Below are 20,556 nucleotides of genomic sequence, written 5' to 3'. Positions count from 1 at the left end.
TGATTATATTATTGTATTTCATTATTCTTATCAAAATTCAGTAAACCATAACATGCAGATATTTCTGTCTTCAAAGCCTAAATGCCATGATGGATTTCTATAACCAAATACATCTTTGGTAGTAAACTCTTCCCTGAGGTAATTAAAATACTATCTTTTTAAATTTTGGATCAATAAAGGGTTTGTTTGTTTATTCTCCAAACACTAAGAAGCTGTTTTCAGTATTCTGGTCCAGAGACATAGAAGTGAGTAGTTGTTGGGATCCCTGGGTGGCACAGCGGTTTGGTGCCTGCCTTTGGCCCAGGGCGCGATCCTGGAGACCTGGGATCGAATCCCACGTCGGGCTCCCGGTGCATGGAGCCTGCTTCTCCCTCTGCCTATGTCTCTGCCTCTCTCTCTCTCTCTCTCTCTCTCTCTGTGTGACTATCATAAATAAATAAAAATTTAAAAAAAATTAAAAATAAATAAATAAATAAATAAATAAAAATTTAAAAAAAAAAGTGAGTAGTTGTCTTCTGAAGGCTCAGCATGCAGAGAAATAAATAATCAGAGTGTAGTGGCAGGCCAGTGCTGCCAAACAAGACCCTCAGTGCAGCAAGGAGGAAGACTGCCTGGAGAGACTGGGAAAGGTTTTATGAGAGAAGTGCCATTTGGGTTGAGGGATGGGGAAGAGGAGATGCAGAAGTACAGCCCAGAGACCCTTGGGACCTATAAGAAGTTGAACTTGTCCAGAAGAGGGTGTGCTCTTGGAGGGGAATGGACTACGAAGCAGGGAAGATTGACAAGTGGCACCTGCAAAGGGCCTCGAATACTGAGATAAGGACTTTGTTCTTTCATCCATAGAGCAGCCCTTCCCGAGCAGGCTTCCGGTGGAATAAAAGAAGTTTAGAGACTCACATGGCAGCACATAGCTCAGGGAAGCTCATAAAAAAAGCTATTTAACTTTTTCTGATGGAAGTTCCCCAAACTTACTTGACAATGGAACTCATTTTTATTTGGACACCAATTAACATCTCAAAATTACTTTTTAAATTTTGAAGGATTTTGAACAAGGAAGTGATGAGATTTGCATTTGAAAAAGACAGGGAATGATTAGAGACAGGAAAACCTGTGAGGCTTAGATGTGTCAAGTACGTTGCACATTAAAAGTAAAATATTCCGATTAGAAGCTAGAGGCTACAATTTTAAATTAAGATTGTTCCCCCATTGAATATTTTTGAAAAAAAGCTTGATTTGAACTCTGTTTTGGTGTTTATCAAAACAGTAAATGCATTTAAAGAGTCAAATCATTTTATAAGATTTACTGCTTAAGTCCCCTACCACATATTATTTCTCTCGGTTCATTTTTTTGACAAAAGGAAACCAACTGTTTTAGCTGTTTGTTTCCCTTAATTATTTGCCCCTATATATCGACATGACATGATGGTGCTTTTTTTTATTTGTTTAATACAAAGCACTTGCTATTGACTTCTCACTAAAGAAGATAAGGATTTAGCACTTCTGTGGGCACACTGGGCACACACCACTGTCACCTCCCTAATGTGCACTTGCACACCACCTATCCTGTCCTCCTCCACCCGAATTCGATCGTGTTTTCGGATAGACCAGTATACAGTCCTTATTGTGACTGTAGATGCTGTTCTCAGCTGAACCGTATAGTCTGCCATGACTCTTACTTCCTTGAAATAGTCTCTATAAATTCTTTTTCATTCATGTTTTAAATCTGTTTTGTTTTAGTTTTAAATCCGTTGTGCTTTTTTAAATTTGTTCACTTTAAAAAAAATAAAAATAAATTCGTTCACTTTTGTGCTTAGTTCTCCTGTGACTCATCACCAAATCCTCCATTCTTTATGTTAGAATCACCTGGCACTTTTAAAATTTTTACCTTCTTGGATATACCTCTCCCAGATCTTCCAACATGTTTGAATGTGGATTCTTTGCTAGGCCTGCTACCAGCTGTCTTGTTTTTTTCCTCTGTACCTGAGGATTTCCTTTTTCTCTCTCATGTCGGACCTGGTATTTCCTGGACTCGATGTCATCGTCTGTTTTGATTTACTCCCTCATGGAGTAACACTATTTTCTCCAGTAGCTTCCTGAGAAAAAAAGTCATGAGAGTTAAACTTTTTCATAACTTTTATGACTGAACTCTCTCCCCTTTTCTCACTCTTGATTCTTAATCTGACTTGATATAAAAGTCTAGTTTGAAAATCATTTTTTCGCTCAGAATTTTGAATTCATTCCTCCCTTATTGTCACATACCATTCTGAATTTTGAACCTCTCTGTTTTTGGAGATATATACGTCTCTCCTTAGTCCCCAGTCTTCTGAAATGTAATGATGGTTTCTTGCAGAACAACTTTCTACTGTGAAATAAACTCATATTCAACTTTGTGAAATTGTTTTAAATTTCCAAGAGTTATTTTTGGATCTGTTTTTTGTTCTTGTTTTAGCATCCTATTCATGTTTCATTGATGTATCTTTTACCTCTTTTAAGGATTTGACTTTTTTAAATAAGTTTTTGTCTCTGCAGAGTCCATGTTTCTATTTGCCTTTTGGTTTAGTCTGTCTTTAAGGTTAGCCTTTCTTCAGATGTCAGGTGATTGATTCTTGGTTGTCTATGCTTATTTAGCGGCAGGAAGCTGGAAAGCCTTGGGCCTGTGGGTAGGATTTGTTAACCAGAAGCTTCTCAGTAAAGTGATCTGGCTTGGCTGTTTTAGTTCCTTTAGTGTACCTTGAGTAGCAGTATTTTTAGGTTGTTTCTCTTCGGATGATCAGATTTTCCAGAAAAGAATCTTCAAATCTGCTACGTGGAGGACACTCCTGAATACCGATGTTCTGAGGAACAAGTAGAGAAAAGAGGGTGGTGGTCTCAACACTCAAACAGTTGCTCTCAACCCCCTATACTCAGCGGGGCTTGGTACCTCCTGCCCGGACCTTCTTTGTCATATCATACCCTCTCAGATAGGTTAGCAGGCAGTCTTCTGACAGGCCAGAGGGCATAGCAAATTGCCACTTGGTTGCATGGACTTGGGAAGAGGCCTTGATCTACTTGCCGTTTCTTTTAAATTTGTTATTAACATATCACACATGTACAGAAAAGTGACTAAGTCATAAATGCACAGCTAAATGGATTATCACAAGTGAGCAGACCTGTTCAGTGCAAGGCAAGTAATAGAGTATTACCTGTACCCGTAGATGCTTCGATCACACTGTCTTCTAATCATTGCCCTGTCTGTCTGCACACATAACTAGGGTTCTGAAGATTACTTTTGTCTCTTCTCAAACTGTGAACATAAAAATCTTGTGTTACGTGTTTGAGTTCAGCATCCTTTATTCATCATTATGCGTATGAGGTTCATCTGTGTTGTCTGTCGCCATAGTTCACTTGTTTTTTTATCAATCCACAACTTATTAATGCATCCCATTCTAGGTGGACATAGTTCTTAGTTTGAACCTTCGGGGTTCTTTTTCAGTGTCTTTGGTAGACTTTAAAGAAATCCTTCTGTTTTTATTCACACCTTCAACCCTCCTTCCAGTGCTGCTGCCAAGTACTGAGCCTTACACAGGAGAGTTCTGTTGTACAAAAAAAAGTTAATTCTCTGCTTTCCCCACTGTTGGCTTAGGATTCAGCTCTCTGGGGTCTGCAACCTGCTTACTATTTGGTTATCTCCTTTCCAGCCTCTTAAGATAGGGGTGCGCCTGGGTGGTTCAGCGGTTGAGTGTCTGCCTTTCGCTCAGGGCGTGATCCCGGGGTCCTGGGATTGAGTCCCCACATCAGGCTCCTCATGCGGAGCCTGCTTCTCCCTCCGCCTATGTCTCTGCCTCTCTCTGTGTGTCTCTCATGAATAAATGAATAAATAAATAAATAATCTTTTTAAAAAAACCTAAAAAAATATTTCCTTACAGTATCTCCTTTCCCACTAAGTCTGATTTTGAATTTTTACTTCTTGTGTGACATTTGGGAGGAACTTGGGATGATGCCTGTGTTCATTCCTTCTTTTTTAAACCCAGTTTGAACTTTATTTTCAGTACCTTATTCTTTGATTTTTGCTTAGATGAAATATTTTTCTTAGAGATCTCTTCGAATATTATCTTCTTTTACAGTAAATTATAAGTCATTGGTTAAGTATAAGGGTAAATTTTGGTTTATTGTACACCACTCTTTCAGATGTTTAAAAGTTATGTTTTAAATATTTACTCTAATCCACAGAATTTTTTTTTAATAGGGTATTGCTGGAACTGATGTAGCTAAAGAAGCATCTGATATTATTCTCACAGACGACAACTTTACAAGCATTGTTAAGGCAGTTATGTGGGGACGAAATGTGTATGACAGCATCTCAAAATTTCTTCAGTTCCAGCTCACTGTTAACGTGGTAGCCGTGATAGTTGCTTTCACGGGCGCCTGTATTACTCAAGTAGGTTCACAGTTTTTCTATTAAAACATACTTGTTTTTAAAGCAAAAGTGTGTGTATAATCTTCTGTTTTAAAGTACTTAAATATTTGAATAACCTGAAGCTTATTAATATTGTAGGTTAATTAATATGAAAATGTAATCCTGTTCTGTTCTTTAAGTTTTTAAATACAAAAGGCTTCCTGAGAATTGCTGAGTCCCTGAATAGTTGTGAATGTCTATTAGGAAACCTATCTTTTCTAGGATTCACCGCTTAAGGCTGTGCAGATGCTGTGGGTAAACCTCATAATGGATACGCTCGCTTCCCTGGCTCTGGCAACTGAACCCCCCACTGAATCTCTCTTGCTTCGGAAGCCTTATGGTAGAAATAAGCCTCTCATCTCACGCACGATGATGAAGAATATTTTGGGTCATGCATTCTATCAACTTGTAGTAGTCTTTACACTCTTATTTGCTGGTAAGAATTCAATGCCTGATAAAGCTTCGGTGGTTTTTGTTCCAAGCTAATATAATCCCAGATGTTTTGATGTTACAAATTCTTCAGGAACATAAGTTGTTCTGTTTGCCCGTTTATCTTTACTTTATCCTCTTTGTCAGTGGATGATGCTTAGGGAAGAGCTATGATAAATAGTGGGAGGAAATAAGGAGAGCCTGATTTTATTTTATTTTATTTGTCCTGGCTCTGCCATAACTTAGATATCATAATTTTGGGGTTTTGGTGTCCACATCTATAAAATAAGAGAGTTGTACAAGATAACCCCAGGTTTCTTCCAACTTTCCCTATGCTGTCATTTGAGATCAAATAAAGGTTTGGCCAGGTTGTATTATTGCATACTTTTCTTAAAATGTTAAATTATTTTGTATGATAACTACAGAATAGTAATTTTTCATTCTTTCAGGAGAAAAGTTTTTCGATATTGATAGTGGAAGAAATGCTCCTTTGCATGCTCCTCCTTCAGAACATTATACTATTGTTTTTAATACCTTTGTGCTGATGCAACTTTTCAACGAAATAAATGCCCGGAAAATTCATGGTGAAAGAAATGTGTTCGAAGGAATCTTTAATAATGCCATCTTCTGCACAATTGTTTTAGGCACTTTTGTGGTACAGGTGGGTAATTGGAAAAGATAGTTTCAAATTTGATTATTATGTAGGAAATATTAGATAAACAGGTAGCTTATTCCAGAAATTGCTTGACTGCTGTATGTGTGGGGCTTCTTTGTATTGTCTTAATGATGCCTAAATAGTTTTAAATATCCTGCCTCAAGTGGAAATATGCTCTATCCTGAAATTCCACATGAGCAGAGCATATTAGCTAATACTATGTTAACTGCACTACTGATTCTGTGGTTGTGGTACTTTACACATAATCTATTACTGATCATTCTATATCATTATCAAAACTATTATAATTTTAATGTTATTTAAGGTAAATCTTACTGTTTCCTGGTTTCTAGTCTAGCTAGAGTGATCACTTAATTGCTTCTAGCAATTGATAGTAATTGTATGTCTGTGGTTGAGTTTATTAATTAATAGTACTTGAAATGAATATTCTGAATTTCACATGATTCTGAATGCTGCTTCCTGATTTGGTATGTGCCAGTTTTTGATTTTATTATACAGTTGACTCTTGAACAACACGGGATAGGGGCACCAAACACCCCCTCTCCCTACCCAGCCCACCCACATAATTGAAAATCTGAATATAACTTTTGAACTCCCCCAAAACTCTAATAGCCTACTCTTGACCAGAAGCCTTACCAATAACATAGTGAACACATATTTTGCATGTTATATATGTTATATACATTGTATTCTTAGAATAATGTAAGCTAGAGAAAAAAATGTTACTGAGAAATCATAAGAAGAAAATACATTTACAGTACTGTACTGTGTTTACTGAAAAAAATTTATATAAGTGGACCTGTGGGATTAAAACCCTATTGTTCACGGGTCACCTATACCGTCCAAACAAAAAAGATTTAAAATTAAACAGTGAGCTTTTTCAAAGAAGGAATCAGACAGTGATGGAGCTTGTTTCAAAATGAAGATTGAAGAATTTTAAACAGTTTATTCAGCCACAGCTTGTGTACTCTAGGTGCCAAAACCCTAGACTTAATTGTTCTGTAATAATTGTTCCTGTTTTAGCTTTCAGTTTCCATAAACTTTAGGAGAAATGTTGCTTACTTGTAACAAGAATTTTCTGGAAGCATTTTATTCAGGTTTATAAAAAATCATTGTTCATGACAAGCTAAAATTTTAGCTTTTACTTGCTATAAAATTGGATTTATCTTATCTTTTTAATATATGAGGATTGCAGAAAATTTAACTGCCTATCTCTATCAAGCAAATCTGGTAACTTGATTTCCAACAAAGATTGATATACCCCAAACAGTTTAATGTGAAGTATCATCCTTCAATGCCTTATAAATAAGCCAATACTACTCAAAGTGTGGTCTGTGGACCAGCAACTGGTCCATTTATTACCAGTTCACAGTGAGATAAGGAGCATGTGTCAGAATATAAATCAGCTGTTTCATTAATCACACAGTATTTCAGCAGAGGGTTTTTCTGTATTGTTGCCAGGGGGATTGTCTGTGGTAGTAGCAGCAGTGGTACTGCTGTGCAAATGGTGCATCGATTTGTACTCTAGTGCCTGTTCCTTATCTTCTTATCATGGATCAACACTCTGAATAGCACTTTTGTAGACAGTTTCAGCTGGGTAGGAAAACATGGCCCTTGATTTACACATATCTCATTTTGTTTGTTTCTAGAACTGTCTAGCCAAAATCTTGATTGTAGAACAAAGGTACCTGAAGGGCTTTGCCTTATAAGTTGTATTAAATTTAGCTTCTTTTTATTTACTGATTGATTTTTGTTCTTAGCTTTTTTTTTTTTTTTGACAGATCACGAAGTACATAATAATCCTTCATTCTTTGTAAATATTTTATCTCTCTTCTACTTTGTAGCAGTTAACACAATAAGTTTTTTCAAAATAGTGTTTCATGAAACATTGATTCCTTCAGTTGCTCTTACATCCTCAGATAAGTATAGGAGATACTGCCTATTTCACTACTTGGGGTTTCTTAAAGCAATATAACATAACAGAACTTTAAGCTCAGGAGTCAGTCAGTCAGCTTGGGGTCAGATCATTGTCTTTTATTAATTGTGACCTTGACAGGCTGCAGTTTCTTCATCTGTGAAATGGGGATACTAATATGAGGTCACATTGCAGAATTACTGAAGCGTTAAAAGAGACCATACCATGGACATGAAGCTCTGAGCTTACTCCGTGGAAGGGAAAGACTCAAATGCCAGCTGCTTCCCAACCCCCCTTCTCTCTCTGTTTGTTTGTTTCTTTCTTTCTTTCTTTTCTTTCTTTTCTTTCTTTTCTTTCTTTTCTTTCTTTTCTTTCTTTTCTTTCTTTCTTTTCTTTTCTTTTCTTTTCTTTTCTTTTCTTTTCTTTTCTTTTCTTTTCTTTTCTTTTCTTTTCTTTTCTTTTCTTTTCTTTTCTTTTCTTTTCTTTTCTTTTCTTTTCTTTCTTTCTACAACTCAAAGGCTTTGGGCAATCCTGCAATTAGAAAACTTTTTGAACTCTGTTTAATGCAGCTACTTCTAAAGTTTAGAAGATAGCACCTAATTCAAGGCTCCCTCAGCACACATTTAAGAAATGCATCTGTGCAGTTATCCAATTCTGTAGTATCTTGTTGATCTAAGGTATATATTAAAGAGTCAGGTATATATTAACAACTAAGTGGAAACTTAGTCTCTTGTTCTCAGAAGTAAATGCCACAAGTAATTAGACAGTTTTATTCCTTACAACTGTAAAATGAAAAGATTATTATTTCTTACAAAACTGAAACAGTCCAGTCATATTAATCATTGTTTATTTGCCCAGCATCTTGATAGGCTTTTCACATCCTTATTCTACCAAAAGATAAAGTTTAAATTAAATTAGAAGAAAAGGAAAATGTTTACACAAATAAATGTGAAAGATTTCAGGCTTATATTCTTGGTTTACCAAAGAAAATTATTTTAGGTTAATATCTTAAAATCTGGGCAAGACTGCCAAATTAGTTATAATTGACCAGTTGGGCTACTGAAAAAACAGTTGGGAATCTACCTAAACAAGTATACAATCTTGACTTTGAAGAACAGTGGAATTGACAAATACATACCACTTGAATTTGAAATCTAGTACAGCTACACAGAATGGAGTTCATAACAAAGAATTTTTAGATGTCAATACCGAATTGCTTGTCTTTAACTTCAATATTAGGCAGCTACTGACTGCCATATCAAAGAGAAGCTTGTCAGACTCACAAGAAGATGAATATTGATATTTAGTTCTTAATATTCCTATATATGGTTTTAGGTCCTTGAAGATAAGAGAAACGTAAGCACTATATTAATGATTTTATTTATGCAGATCATTGGACTTCTATTTATAAGAGAGAGCAAATTTCTGAGGGTGTGTACCACCTTAGTAAGCACCATATTTCATAGAACTTTGCAAATTGCTTGTCCTCTGTAATGATTCCTATTTGTCCTAACATCTAAGTGTGAACTAAGAACAGCTGTGTAGGAGGAAACCAAGGAAGATGGAATATTATGTTCACTTTTCATAATATATGGTCTTTTCCACAAAAGTATGCAATCTCTTGTGGGAAAGGCATAAATTATTCAAAGAATTCTACTAAATACAAGGGAATGTAGTTACTTGGATCATATCGGAAACAGTATAAAATTAACTTCCTGATCAGGAGATTTTTTTAAGTTTTTATAAACCTAATTTAAACATCAAATGTACATTTAAAATTTTGAGCAGAGATTTCAATTTCTTTTCATTTGTCTTATTTTCAGCTGTGAATATGTTAATACACGTCACCATCGGGATAATCGTTATTCAGCTTGAGTTTTAAAGGATACAAATTTGGGTAATTTTTGAAGTGTATGAGTTGTAAAGTTTAAAAGATTTAAATAAATTTACTCTTGATTATTCCTCCAGATAATAATTGTGCAGTTTGGTGGAAAACCTTTCAGTTGTTCAGAACTTTCAATAGAACAGTGGCTATGGTCAATATTCCTAGGAATGGGGACGTTACTCTGGGGCCAGGTAAAAAGTTCATCATTTTTTGTTCAAACCTATAAAGTGATTTTTTAAAAATTATTTTTAAGTTTCCCGTGTGTGTTTTCCTTAATTCTGTTACTTAATTTAAGTGGTTGCCATTCTGAGTCAAGAAAAGGCATTCACGGATATAGGTTTTTTTTAATGTAATATTTGTTTTCATATGTTGTTGTTTGTTATGGTTCTGCCTACCTATGTAATAAAACACTTTAAATTTCCTACATAGTTTTTAATTTTGATTTTTTGAACGAGTTTTATAGCAGTTATTAAGAGGATACATTTATAACTGGTTAAGATGCTGGTATCTGTATTTTTTTGCTCTATGACCTATTTTTGTACTCAAAGTAAATAATTTTACAAAAATATTACAATATTATATACTTAAGATTTTGCATCATTTTGTTGTGTAATTTAATCCAAAATATAACTAGGAGAAAAAGCTTGAGTTTCAGTTCACTTAGAGGAATGTTTCCATAAAAATTGTGGTATCTGGATAAATGAGCCACAAAGTGACATTTTCAATTCTTTGGATTGATTGGCTTTGACAATAGATGTATAAAATACAGTGCCTGAAAAATGAGATGTATTTCATGTTTGGTAAAGGCCAATGACTTACAAAGGCATGTCATTAGTTTAAAAAGATAAGTGGTGATGGTATGTGCACCGTTCAAGTCTGTTACCATTAGTGTAAAAGTAACTGATAGTCTGTACTGATATTTTCATAAATGAAAATTAACATGTTATAGTGTGTAACTGGTGTGAGCTGATGTATTGTCATTTGCAAGTCAGTCTAAGCAAACATCCAGGTTTTACTGAAACTTCATCTTTACGTGCCTTTCTCTCCTTTTTCTTAATGGTGTTTCTAAGTTCTGAAGTTTCTCTTATTTCTATTGCATTACTCATTAGTAGAGATCTTCTCTTAAGAATTAGGATCCATCCTTGGGCCGCCTTTCTTTATTGATGACCATTCTGTTTATTTCATAATATTCCCTCATAGGCAAAACAGAACCCCACAACCTCCAAAAACCTCTGGCTAATTTCAGGGAGAAGAAATTGAGTACAGCCAGCACACCCAATGGGGATCAGTTCCTGGCTTTGGTTGACATTGTCTATTGATTTTATGTGTGCCACAGTAGAAGGAGCACTGGTTTTCATTGTCAGGCAACCTTAGGTTTCGTGTGTCTGAATCTGCTCCACCTCTGAAATGAGGTGGTTGGTCAAGAAGGTCTTGAAGCAAAAAAAAAAAGAAGGTCTTGAAGCAGATCTGATTCTGACTGTGCCTGTTTCCTCCCAAGAAGCCTGACTTCCTGAAGGAGTGGCTGTTAACACTTAAAAGTTAATACATACTTATTACTACTTTATTATTACTACTTTTTGTGCTCTTTTGTGTTTCCTGGGGCACCTGTTCCTGTTTGGTGTCATTAGCGGTCACTATTAATCCAGTTTTAAAGAGTTTCATTTCATAAAAATAAATACATTTAATAAGCAAAAACTATTTTCATTTTAACCTTGAAGATAAGATGTTCTGGATTTTGGCATGTTTTTTTCTCATTGAACTCTTTCAGCAGTAATGAAAAATGAACTTGTTTTGCATCCAGTAAGACCACCTGCTATTTTTGTTTTATTTGAAATCAGTATAATTAATGTGAGTTTAAGTTCAGAGCATGTTTGTATATTTTACGGTCTTAAATTTTTACTTAAAATATGAAAGTTGTAATCAGGTTATTTCCACTCAGGAAAACTTCTTACCATTCCAGCTTAGATCTTTTCTGTAGCTAAGAAAAGAACATACTATTTTTTGTTCTAAGAAGGAAAGCCTGACGGACAGAATCTCATTGCTTTGTCGGTGACGATAGTTGGCCTCACATGCAACTTCTTATGCCTTTTGTATTACGGTTGATTGGTTTAATTTTGCTCGGTTTTGATTTATTTCTAAGTTCTTTCCCCTGTGTTGTAGCTTATTTCAACAATTCCAACTAGCCGTTTAAAATTCCTAAAAGAAGCTGGCCATGGAACACAAAAGGAAGAAATCCCAGAGGAGGAGCTCGCAGAGGATGTGGAAGAGATTGACCATGCTGAAAGGGAACTGCGGCGTGGCCAGATCTTATGGTTTAGAGGTCTGAACAGAATCCAAACTCAGGTATGGGTCTGGTAGAGAGGTAGGCGCGGTGATGGGAGTCGGGGTGGGGTGGGGTGGGGGGGTTGGGCAAAGGCTCTGGGACCTGGGGAGGAGGTTTGAATGCGCTCCTTAACTTCCTTTCTAGCCTTCCCAACCCACAAAACTTATTCTTTTGAGAAATAATACTGGTGCCTGGAATGAGTGAAAGTTTTAACTGATGGTGAAGGAATGTGTCTATATGCCCCTCAGCTCCTTTTTTCCTAGCTTTTTCCCCCCTCCTTCATCTCAAAATGCTACTCTTGCCTATTTATCTGCTCTGTAAAAAGTGCCTTTTTCTTTACTTTTATATGTTGATAGATGGAATGGTCCTTTCTCTTGTTCTCTCTCTCTCTTGCTGAGCAAGCTGTCACAATCTCTGATTCCTTGCAGATGGATGTAGTGAATGCTTTCCAGAGTGGAAGTTCCATTCAGGGGGCTCTAAGGCGGCAACCCTCCATCGCCAGCCAGCATCATGATGTAACAAATATTTCTACCCCTACACATGTAGTGTTTTCCTCTTCTACTGCTTCTACTACTGTGGGGTGTGAGTGTGTGTTCCTAAGTGCATGAAATTAACATTTCCTACTTCACACACCTAACGTTTCTCATTTTCTCCTTAATGTTTAAATTCATTGTTCAGGCTTTTCATAAAGCTTTCTTTTCGTAAAGTGGATTGAGACCTCAAAGTGTTGTCGTTGTTGTTGTTTTATTTCTTAGAGGGCTAGATAACAGGTGGAACAATTGCAACCAAAGATTAGATATGAAATCTGTGAGCTTGTCTCTATGCTAACTCTGACAGTTAATATGGGGAGTAGAATCGTAGCTTAGAATTTGTGAAACTACTATAAATTTTTGAGTATATGCCTTTAAACATGTTCATACTGCATGATTTCCAAAAGCATGTGATTTAAAAACTTAACAGAACCAAGAAATTACATTTTTAAAGCTAAAAATGAATCTAACATTTTGACTTATTCCGTTTGCAAAAGTTAACTTAGTACTGTGAAGAAAAGATCTCAGTATATAGCCAGTTGTTTGCCTTCTTAACCTAGACTTTGTGGCCTTGCTTTGAATTTATAGATTTTATTTACTTATTTATTTTTGAGAATGGGTCCCTGTGTAAGCTTCAGAGTTCTGTGGTGTTTATGGGTTTTTCTCATTTATATTATCAATTTAATTTAAAAATTGCAGCCTACATAAGAAATGTTAAGTTTTCCAAGAAGTAGGGAAAGTGTACCATTGATTAATTCTTAAACCATTACATGTCATCATTTCTGTTAATTGACTAGAATAATAACATTTTCTTTCAGGTTCTTGGTAAATGGCCATTCCCCAAAAGCCTTTTAACAACTCTGTCATCCTTACTATGCAGTATAGTCTTTACTTCAACTGGGTTCTCAGAATGTTGGAGGCACTAAAGATCTAAACCCACCCCATCCTTGAGCCCATCCCTCAAATTAGCTGAAATAGCTATGCTTAATCTTGTATTTAGGCAGAGACCTGTCTTTGCCATTTGGTCCCCTGCCAATTTAAGGATGAGGAAACATGAGAAAATTGGGGAGAGAATGGACTGAAGAAGAAAATAATCCTATATTAAGGAGGACAGCTCACTCAGTGCCTGTTTACCGTTTCCTTAAGTAATTTCCATTTGTCATTTTTGACAGTGTTATAAAACAGGCAGAACAGGAATGATCCCATTTTGCAGGTGCGAAAACTGGCTTGAAGTTGAAATGACTTGCCCATGGCTAATAAGCAGAAGCAGCATGATGTAGAGCAAAAGAGTGGACAAGTCCTCTAAGGACAAAAACGACTCTGTTAGGTTAGACAGGATGTTAAATTTACATACATGAACAGATAGGAATCTTTCTCTTAAAAATCACCCTGGTTCTGCACCTGCCTAAATGAAATGGTGTATGTAAATTGCCTGGCATTCTGCCTAGGACGGCTAATGTCAGTTCCCTCCGTCCCTCCCTCCCTGTATCTATGGATTTCACGTCATTCCTAGCTCTTGAGGGCTTATTACCACTCATCCTTTCATCCCCTGCTATTAATTAATGTTTCTTTAGTTGTGATCTGTAAACACTGGTGGAAGACCTGCCGGATGCCAAAGCTGTGCTAGAAGCTCCAAACTTTGGGGTCTAGTATAGGAAGCAAACAAGTAGTTGCAAATTTCTACATGGTAATGAAGCATGGACTATTATAACAGAGTCCAAGACTCTGGGAAGTCAGGAAAAGTAACCTGAAGGAAGGAACTCCTGAGCTGATCTTTGATAGAAACTTACCAGTTGAGGAAAGCAGGCCTCAGTGACAGGTACTAAAAGTAGTATCAGGTGTTGAGGAGACTGAAGTGGAAGGTGGGGTACGTAGGTGTCTTGTATATCCCATAAGAGGGAGGTAAAACAAGACTTCATCCTGAAAGACTCCCTCAGAATTTTATATTTAAAAAATTTCAAAGTAGAGCCAGGTGGAAAGATGAATGCATGAATACCCTTCACCTGGATTTACCACTTCATAGTAGTTTATGATGCCTGCTTTATCTGTGTGTGTATGTGTATATATACACATATATTAGTATATACATTTTTTCTGTGCCATTTAAAAGTGACAGATACCCTGACATTTGACCTCTTAATACTTAAGCACATACCTCCTAAAAAGAACTATATAATCGTACTGTGTTATCACATCCAAGAAATTTAACATTGATATCGTTCTGTCCTATACAGTCCCTATATTATAGCATATTTGATCCATCTTCTATCTATCTATCTATCTGTTTATTTATTTAATTTATTTATTTGAAGAAACCAGGCCAATTGTCTCATCCTACATTCTGGATCTATTTGTTTCCTTAGGATTATTAGCTTTGTGTTAAATTTTCTAGACAAATTTATCTCATAGGTGGTATATATTCATTCTTATTATTTTAGCAAAATTTTGAATGATTGAGTTCATTTGGAGGATGTCACATGACCTTAGATATGCTATCTTTACTATATTTCTGTATAATTGTGTTCCAGACTTTACATTAAATATCAGACCTACTGATGGCCCCTCCTGAATCAGAATCTGCAGTTTAACAAGATCCCCAGGTGCTTTGCATGCTCATTGAAGTGTGACAAGCCCTGATATGACATTGCTACTTGTAAACTAACACTGTTTTAAGTTTGTCCATGGATTAACTAACTAATGAATATCCCGTAACAACCCTGTAAGGTGCTATTGTTATTTCCCATTTTATAGTTGAGGAAATTGTTTGTCTACGATTCCTCAGCTAGCAGGTGGCAGAGCTGGGATTCACACCCAGACCTCTAACCTCTCTCTTCCCCACTTCACCATGCTGTAGCTAAGTGAGCAAGAAGCAAAGCAGCCTACAGCAGACGGGGCTTGGTAAATGCGGGAAGACAGCTTTGAGGAGAGACGATGTTTTGATCAGAACTGAGCATATGTTGTTGCAAATGGGAGAACTGCCTCCTGCTTAAGGCTGAATGATATTTCCTTGCAGTATATATACCACATTTTCTTTATCTGTTCATCTGTCAGTGGACACTTAGGTTGTTTCTATATCTTGGCTGTTTATAATGCTGCAAGGAATAAAGGAATGCAAGTACCGCATCAAGATCCTGATTTTAATCCTCTGGGTAAATTCCCAGAACTTGAGGGCCTGAAGTAGTCAAACCCCTAGAAATGGAGCATGGACTGATGGTTAGGATGGGGAGAACTGGGGGAGCATTCGTCCTGGGCATGAGGTTTTAGCTCATGCAAGACCTGTAAGTTCTGGAGACGCCATGTGTAGCAAGCAGGGTGACTTCAGGTGACAGTACAGTACTTTGGTCCCTGAAACTTGCTAAGAGGATGGAATCCTAACCATTCTTTCCGCACACACACGAATGATGGCCATGTGTGCTGATGCATTCTGTTAGTTAGCTTGACTGTCCTGGTTATCTCGTAGTGCATAGGGGTATATCAGTCATCAATCCGTACATCTTCGATGTATACGATCTTTAAAAAGTGGGCATAAATAAATGTTACCTTTTAAAAAAAATATATTCGAATGTCCATTTGAAGAAATGTATTAAGTTTTCATTATTGTTCTATGAGATGATTTTGGTGACTTTTTTTTTTCCTGGAATGTCGTAAATAATTAGTGATTTAACACTGAGTAAATGATGTCTTCATTACTAAACAGGATTCATTAAAATCCATGCAAAAGCAAACGTTATGTTGGGATAGTGAGTAGATGCTCAACTATTTGGATTTTGTCCCTCTTCTTTGTTTTGAAAGTCTGTAATGACACCTGGTTAATAAGACCTAAAGTAAATGTGTGCAGCCATGTCTTTGAGTTAATTACCCATTAATTAACCTCTTTGTATGTATACAGTAGACTTCTAAGAACGGGGGCTAGTTGAGCTATACGGGGGCAAAAATACCAAAAAACCTTGTGTTTTTGCAAAATTGTTGACAGAAGAAGCCCAGAGGGTTTTGGTTTTGCTCTGTTTTAAATCTGTTCTTCCCAGTGAACTGTAGTATATAAGGTGATTTAAGTTTTAATGGTTATAGAGAAAAACACTAATGCTTTATAGACAAATGGCATATACTCAAATATTTATAGCTGTTTAATGGCATTTTATAGATATTTATTTGGGTTTTGTCTTTTTTTTAATTTTTTTTAATTACGGGAATAATAGTGGGGTAGATGTGAGTTCATTGTGGCATTCAGCTTATATTTGCTTGGCTTTTTTCATAGTTGGTGACACCCTAATTCCTAGCATGATAAATAGTAACCCTCTGTGCTTGACTTTGTTTAACTTACTTGAATTGTTTTCAAAAATTACATTTTTTTATTTTAAAAATCAGCTAAAGCTTGTGTATGATTAAGTTTTTGCTTTGTTTGTTTGTTTTTGTTTTCTTAGGGAAAAAAAGTCCTATAAAATGGCTATTAAATTTTTAGCCAGTGACAATGAGATTTTCTCAGTATTACTTTGAATTCTGTAACTCTCAATTCTTAGAGTATGTGGTTTTGTTGTTCTGTAGTGTCCTACTAAAATATTCATTTTTTTTACAGTGTATTGCAAGTTCCACTGCATTACATGCAAATATGATTCACTCATACCTAGCTGTTTGTGGATTCAAACTCATAAATGAACCATTTTTTAAATTAAGCTAATAGTATACTGACATCTTTCTGTGTTTTCTGATATTTACAGATTCGAGTGGTGAATGCATTTCGTAGTTCTTTATATGAAGGGTTAGAAAAACCGGAATCAAGAAGTTCGATTCACAACTTTATGACACATCCTGAGTTTAGGATAGAAGATTCAGAGCCTCATATCCCCCTAATTGATGACACTGATGCTGAAGATGATGCTCCTACAAAACGTAACTCCAGTCCTCCACCCTCTCCCAACAAAAATAACAATGCTGTTGACAGCGGGATTCACCTTACAATAGAAATGAACAAGTCTGCTACCTCTTCATCCCCAGGAAGCCCACTACATAGTTTGGAAACATCACTCTGATTGTAAGCTGAATGTTAACACACTAGCTGCATTGTAAAGAAACAAATTGAAACTGGGTCTTTTCACATATTGTGATGGACAAGATCGTATTCTTGTCTTTGGACTTCAAACAGAAGACACACTTGTACGAATGTAGATTTATTTTTTTAAAAAAAAAAAAAGCAAAGCTTTCTGCCAGACTGAGGGTGCTTTTTGGGGGGTGGGAGAAATGAACTGACAGATAAACAGTAACTCAGCATATGCTGACCTGTGGATCATCAGTAGTACCTAAGAATGGTCCTGAACAGTGTATTAGCAGAGCTTTAGTTTATCTCAATCCTTGATGGGAGAGGGGGAGGAGTACAGCTGGGCAAGCAAGCAAAGAGCCCTGGATCATTGAATTGATACTTTAATTTCTGCTGTTGGCTGTTAATAATTTGGATTATTTATGTTTATAAATGATACAGATCTGTTTACAAGGTTTGTAGATACTTTTTTTGTTCCTGTTCATAGATGGGAAGCTTCCTTATAACTGATGCAGAGAAAAATTAGTCCTTCAAATACTGCTGTATTTTCAGGAAAACAAAAAGGGGTGTTTCTATTGAAACTGTACTAAATTTTTGCCTACAATTTACCTTGTTAAATATTGTAGATAAATTGCTGATACTAATAGCCAAATAGATAACACTAATGCTTTGTTTAAAAAAAAAACAAAAAAAAAAAAACAAAACAAAACAAAACAAAAAAACATGAGCAGTGGTGTTTAATGAAGTTATGGCATCTGTCCTAATTAGTTTCTTAAATACATTTACTACTTAATGGTTTTGAAACAACTGTTTAATTTTTAAAATTTTTGAAAACTTGCTAATAACCTTTGTTCAGAATTTAGTAGACTGTTTAATGTGGGACATAACTACATAATGAAAGATGCTTGAAATGCTTTTGTTATTTCAGGCAAATCAAATTAAATCAAACTATCCAACTATAAGAGAACCTTAGTCCTTTTTGTTTTTGTCTAAACATGTTAGCTCAGTGATGTCTTGGTGAACTGTGAGTGAACTGTATTGATTTTTCTAATAAATCCTTAGAAATCTTCATACAGCATGAGGGCTGTTGGCATTTTGAAAAAGGTTAACAGGTAGAAGCGTACATGTTTTCCTTTTGTTTTTGAAACTTGTTTGTAAACATAAATATGCCCTTTTATTAAATAAATACACGACAAAGTTTTTTTTAAAAAAGAAATTTCAGCTTCTTCACTTAATTCTGCATATATCGTGCATCAATCTGTTCTCTTTAACCACAATTGGAATAAATTTCAAGATGGTAACAGCCCCATGAAATACCGCTTTAATTCCCCCGGTGGCAAATCTAATAGAATCACGTTAAGAAAATCATTGCAATTTCACCATTTGACATATTCTTCATAGAATTTGGTTTTTCTAAAATTGTCTCACAGTCTCAAAAAAAATAATAATGATCACCATTATCTTTGGTACATTTATTTTCATTTGTAAGTGGCCAAATAAATTAGGTAAAGTGAGATTATACGAAAAGGTGGAAAAGGTCCTAAAATGTGTATATTTAGATATAAATAATTAACTATATGCTGGAATGCCCATCTCTAAGCCAATTGGGTTATTGAAGTCTTTGTTTCTCTCTTTTGTCGAACTTCTCCCCCTTTTTGCCTCTGTCTTTACCTTTTAGGAACTGGCATTGTGTTAGGGCCCAGATTTCACCGGGTATACGATCCTCAGGCTGATACTAAGTTTACGAGGACTACCACATCTGAGCATGCTGACCTAGCAAAGAAACGTTTAGTCGATGGTGCTTGATATTTTTGGTGGGTGGGGGAAAATCTTTTTCTCTCCATCAGTCCTTTGCAGTAATCCTCTGCAAGTCTTAGAAACACATTGGCTCTGTCAGCATTTGTAATTGTACATTTATTCATCAGGTATTTATAGCGAATCATACTGTAAAAAGAGGTAGCATGATATGCTGGAAAGCATACAAGGCTAGGAGTCACGACTGGTTTCTAGTCTTGGTTTTGCCATTAACGTGCTGCATGACCTTGGGAAAATCATTTACCCTAAATGAGGGTGGTGGACTAGACTATCTTGAAGAACCCTTTCAACTCTAAAAATTGACCCTAGCAACTGGAGAGCCTACAAGGCATAGGGAATAGAGAAAAGGGAAATGTTTTCAGTTTTCTTTTTTATTTTGGTTATGCTTAAATATGAATGTAATTTCCAAAAGATTTAGACGTGCATGTGCTTTGGAGGATTTGTATTGAGCTTTTACAGTATTCATTTTTCAACTCAAGGCAATGGCTTTTTACACCAACTCTAATCCATAAACGGGTCTTACGACATCCATGAAGTAGTAGCAAGACATGCTTAGTGTGTATTTCTCTCTTTGAGACACTGTAATTTCTACCAGAAATTTCCAGAGCATTATGTAAGTAGAAAAAAATGCAAGCAAGCTGTTAAAGATCTTGGATCCCATTATATAGTATGTATAGCTGAAATCAGCATCTGTAATTCAATCACTTTTTCTCTTTTATCCTCTAACCAAAAAATTGTTTAATTTTGCATCCCAAATGTTTTTAATCTTTGTATATTTTTTAAAAATCCTTTTCTCCTCATCATTGCCTTTTTTGTGGTTGTAAATAGACTTACTTGCACTTTGAAGATGAGTTACTCCTTGTCATCTTACAAATATGTGATATGGTAATTTTCATAACAGATGTCAGTTTTGAACCAAGAAATGGTGATTTGTTTATAAGAAAAAAAACTGGCTTCATTTCTGTGAAATTGCTCTTTGAAAATTTCTTTTTACACGTGTAAGCCAACTGAGATACCGTGACGGTGTTGATTTCTTTCAATGATGCTTACCATCTATTTTAGCCACTGAGCCTTTTATTATTTGTCTATTTGTAAAGTTTATTTGTCTTAACTCATTTAATAAATATACTGTTTATCTGTTTCTGAATGGGGACTGAACTTTTTGAATATTGAAATTGATCAGAACATCATATTTTGGAATTACTTTTTTCTACTTGAAATTTTAAAAATCTGGTTGATGAAAATTCTATAATGTACTTGAAATGTTATGGTTGTGTTACAGTGAATCAGTGTTCTAACACGCATGATCTTGCCCCTAGACCAAAAGTGGGTATCTTGTCCTTACTCTCCTACCCATACTCTTTGATCTGTACAGCAATATTAGGTCATTTCTACTACAGTCTTAACGAGCATGTAATGTTTCGGTCTTAGAAAAGATGAGTTTTTCACAATAACTGTTACAACTTCTTTTTTCATTAAATGATCCAAACTTGTCAATAGCAATTATCTGAACTCT

General features: G+C 35.7%; 1 protein-coding gene across 5 annotated transcripts in view; it reads left to right on the top strand.

Moving 5' to 3' along the window:
• ATP2B1 (ATPase plasma membrane Ca2+ transporting 1) overlaps positions 1-20,187 on the top strand; it is a 128,285-nt gene extending 108,098 nt beyond the window's left edge. For 2 of the 5 annotated variants that reach the window (XM_025439409.3, XM_025439410.3), the window contains exons 16-22: positions 4,226-4,417; positions 4,658-4,871; positions 5,314-5,525; positions 9,424-9,531; positions 11,501-11,683; positions 12,092-12,178; positions 16,909-20,187. In XM_025439409.3, coding sequence (XP_025295194.1) covers positions 4,226-4,417; positions 4,658-4,871; positions 5,314-5,525; positions 9,424-9,531; positions 11,501-11,683; positions 12,092-12,178; positions 16,909-17,220 — 1,308 coding nt within the window. In that variant the 3' untranslated portion in view covers positions 17,221-20,187. Of the gene's footprint in view, positions 1-4,225; positions 4,418-4,657; positions 4,872-5,313; positions 5,526-9,423; positions 9,532-11,500; positions 11,684-12,091; positions 12,244-14,721; positions 14,794-16,908 lie in introns of all 5 variants that reach the window. The other 3 variants (XR_003133372.3, XM_025439412.3, XM_025439411.3) reach the window with 3 other exon arrangements.
• The last annotated feature ends 369 nt before the right edge of the window (positions 20,188-20,556 follow it).

Source organism: Canis lupus, chromosome 15 (genome assembly GCF_003254725.2).
Source record: "Canis lupus dingo isolate Sandy chromosome 15, ASM325472v2, whole genome shotgun sequence".
Lineage (NCBI taxonomy): Eukaryota > Metazoa > Chordata > Mammalia > Carnivora > Canidae > Canis > Canis lupus.
Note: the sequence above shows the minus strand (reverse complement) of the source record. Positions and strands in the feature narration are given on the sequence as shown.